At 52.9% G+C, this 2124-nt stretch overlaps 1 protein-coding gene across 1 annotated transcript in view; it reads right to left on the minus strand.

Moving 5' to 3' along the window:
- Positions 1-1774, minus strand: part of GAPVD1 (GTPase activating protein and VPS9 domains 1) — a 19992-nt gene extending 18218 nt beyond the window's left edge. Inside the window, 2 exon segments of the mRNA XM_029286141.1 lie at positions 236-1084; positions 1590-1774. Of these exon segments, the coding sequence (XP_029141974.1) occupies positions 236-1084; positions 1590-1774 (1034 nt within the window).
- Positions 1775-2124: the final 350 nt, after the last annotated feature.

The following is a 2124-nucleotide window of genomic DNA, read 5'->3' on the forward strand; positions in this document are numbered from 1 at the left end:
AGATGGGAAAAGGGAGGGGAGGGGAGGGAAGGAATCAAGGAAGGAGGGAGATGGGGAAGGAAGGAAGGAAGGAAGGAAGGAAGGAAGGAAGGAAGGAAGGAAGGAGGGAGGGAGGGAGGGAGGGGAGGAAGATAGGAAAAGGGAGGGGAGAGAGGGAATCAAGGAAGGAGGGAGATGGGAAAGGAAGGAGGGAGGGAGGAGTTAGGAAGGTAGGGAGGGAAAGAGGGAAGGATACCGTACCTGCATCAGATTAAACCTTGCCACTTCGTTGATTGGCGCATCCGAAATAATCCCATACTGTTCCGGGTTGACCACCGCCGGGCAAATGAAGCAGGCCAAGAGCAGGTCGGTGCACATGGCCCTCACTTCCCCCACCTCCAGCCGCTCCACGCAGGAGAGCGTTTTGTACATCTGGGACATGATCCAGCGCAAGCTGTGCGGGAAGCAGTAGGTGTTCTGCTTGAGGTAGCCGATGAACTTGTTGACCAGGGCCACCAGCTTGGCCTCGTTGGAGTCCACCATCTCCTGAACCTTCTGCCGGAACTTCTCGGAGCCCTTTTCCCCAAAGAGCTTCTCCTGCTGGGCGGGCGAGAAGCGCTCGGTCAGCTTGTGGGGGTCGGTCTCCAGGTGGTCCTCGTCCTCCACCAGCAGCTGCATGATGGGCTCGTGCAAGGTGGCCGTCAGGAAGAGCTTGGCGGAGAAGAGGCCCTCGGAGAAGAGCTTGAAGAGGACGCTGAAGGCGCAGGTGCCCCTCCGCAAGAGCCGCCGAGGGTTGTCGCTCTCCTTCAGCTCAAACTCGACCAGGTAGCGCAAGACCTGGAGAAGAAAGTTCTCGTCTTCCGGCATGATGCAGTTGCCGTAGATGGAGGTGAAGACCGTGTGGATGACGTTCTGAATGTTCTCCTGGTTGAACTTCTCGCCGGCCACCAGGCAGGACGCAATGAGGCGGGGGTTCTCGCGCAACCGGTTGAGGAATTCCCCGTAGGCCGTCTCTTGGAAGCCCAGCTGCTTGTAGCCGTCCACAAACTGCGTGTCTTCCAACACTTTGGCGTGCTGGCAACATTCCGCCGGAGAGGCATCCGCGCTGTAACAAGAGGAAGAGCAGGAGGAGAAATCTCCTTACAAGTCCTAGGCACGAAGGAAGTAGGCCACCAATGACCGGCCCCTTAGAAATACACTCAAAAGTTACAACGAGCTTCTCCAGAAGAACTTTCGACCCGGTTCTGAAGTTCCAAAGGCTGCCCTGCCCGATTCCCCATGATCACGTGACCTTTGGTTGGCAACTGGCCAGCATTTATGCCTGTTTGCTGCATCCTGAAGTCAAGTGACCATGATAGATAGATAGATAGATAGATAGATAGATAGATAGATGGATGGATGGATGGATGGATGGATGGATGGATGGATGGATGGATAGATAGGATAGATGGATATGATGGATGGATGGATGGATGGATAGATAGATATGATGGATGGATATGATAGATGGATATGATGGATGGATGGATGGATGCATAGATAGATAGTTAGAATAGATAGATAAATAATGATGGATAGATGGATATGATGGATGGATGATGGATAGATACCTTGTGATGATCAAGCGGTCCAAGTTGATCCTCTGCTGCTTGGAGATCCAAGCGGTGTGGTAAAGCTTCTCGGCCGTCTTCAGCACCTCGGCGTTCAGCCGCTGGATCAGCTGCTTTTCGGAGTTCACGTAGAGCCGCTCCTGTTTGAGGTGGTGGGCCAAAATATGCATGTCCAGTTTGACCATCTTCAAAAGAGGGGGCAGCCACCGAAGAATTCAGCCAAGCTCGCTGCCGAGGGGAAAATGGGAAGAAGTCAGCTTGGGTTCCACCTTGGAGAGAAAAATTAGGAGGCCCTTCTCTATGGGCCTTGTCTAACCGGTGAGGAACACATTCAAGCTGGTTTGTTTAATCAGCAACAGAATAAATACAGAACAAAGAATAGGGTTGGAAGGGACCTTGGAGGTCTTCTAGTCCAGCCCCTTGCTCACGCAGGAGGCTTTATACCGTTCTGGACAAATGGCTGTCCAGTCTCTTCTTGAAAGCCTCCTACACCCTCATCTTCTGGCTTTCATGACTAACTTGGGACTAGAACTCA

This window comes from Protobothrops mucrosquamatus, unplaced genomic scaffold (assembly GCF_001527695.2).
Source record: "Protobothrops mucrosquamatus isolate PMUCROS unplaced genomic scaffold, P.Mucros_1.0 scaffold2971, whole genome shotgun sequence".
NCBI classification, from domain to species: domain Eukaryota; kingdom Metazoa; phylum Chordata; class Lepidosauria; order Squamata; family Viperidae; genus Protobothrops; species Protobothrops mucrosquamatus.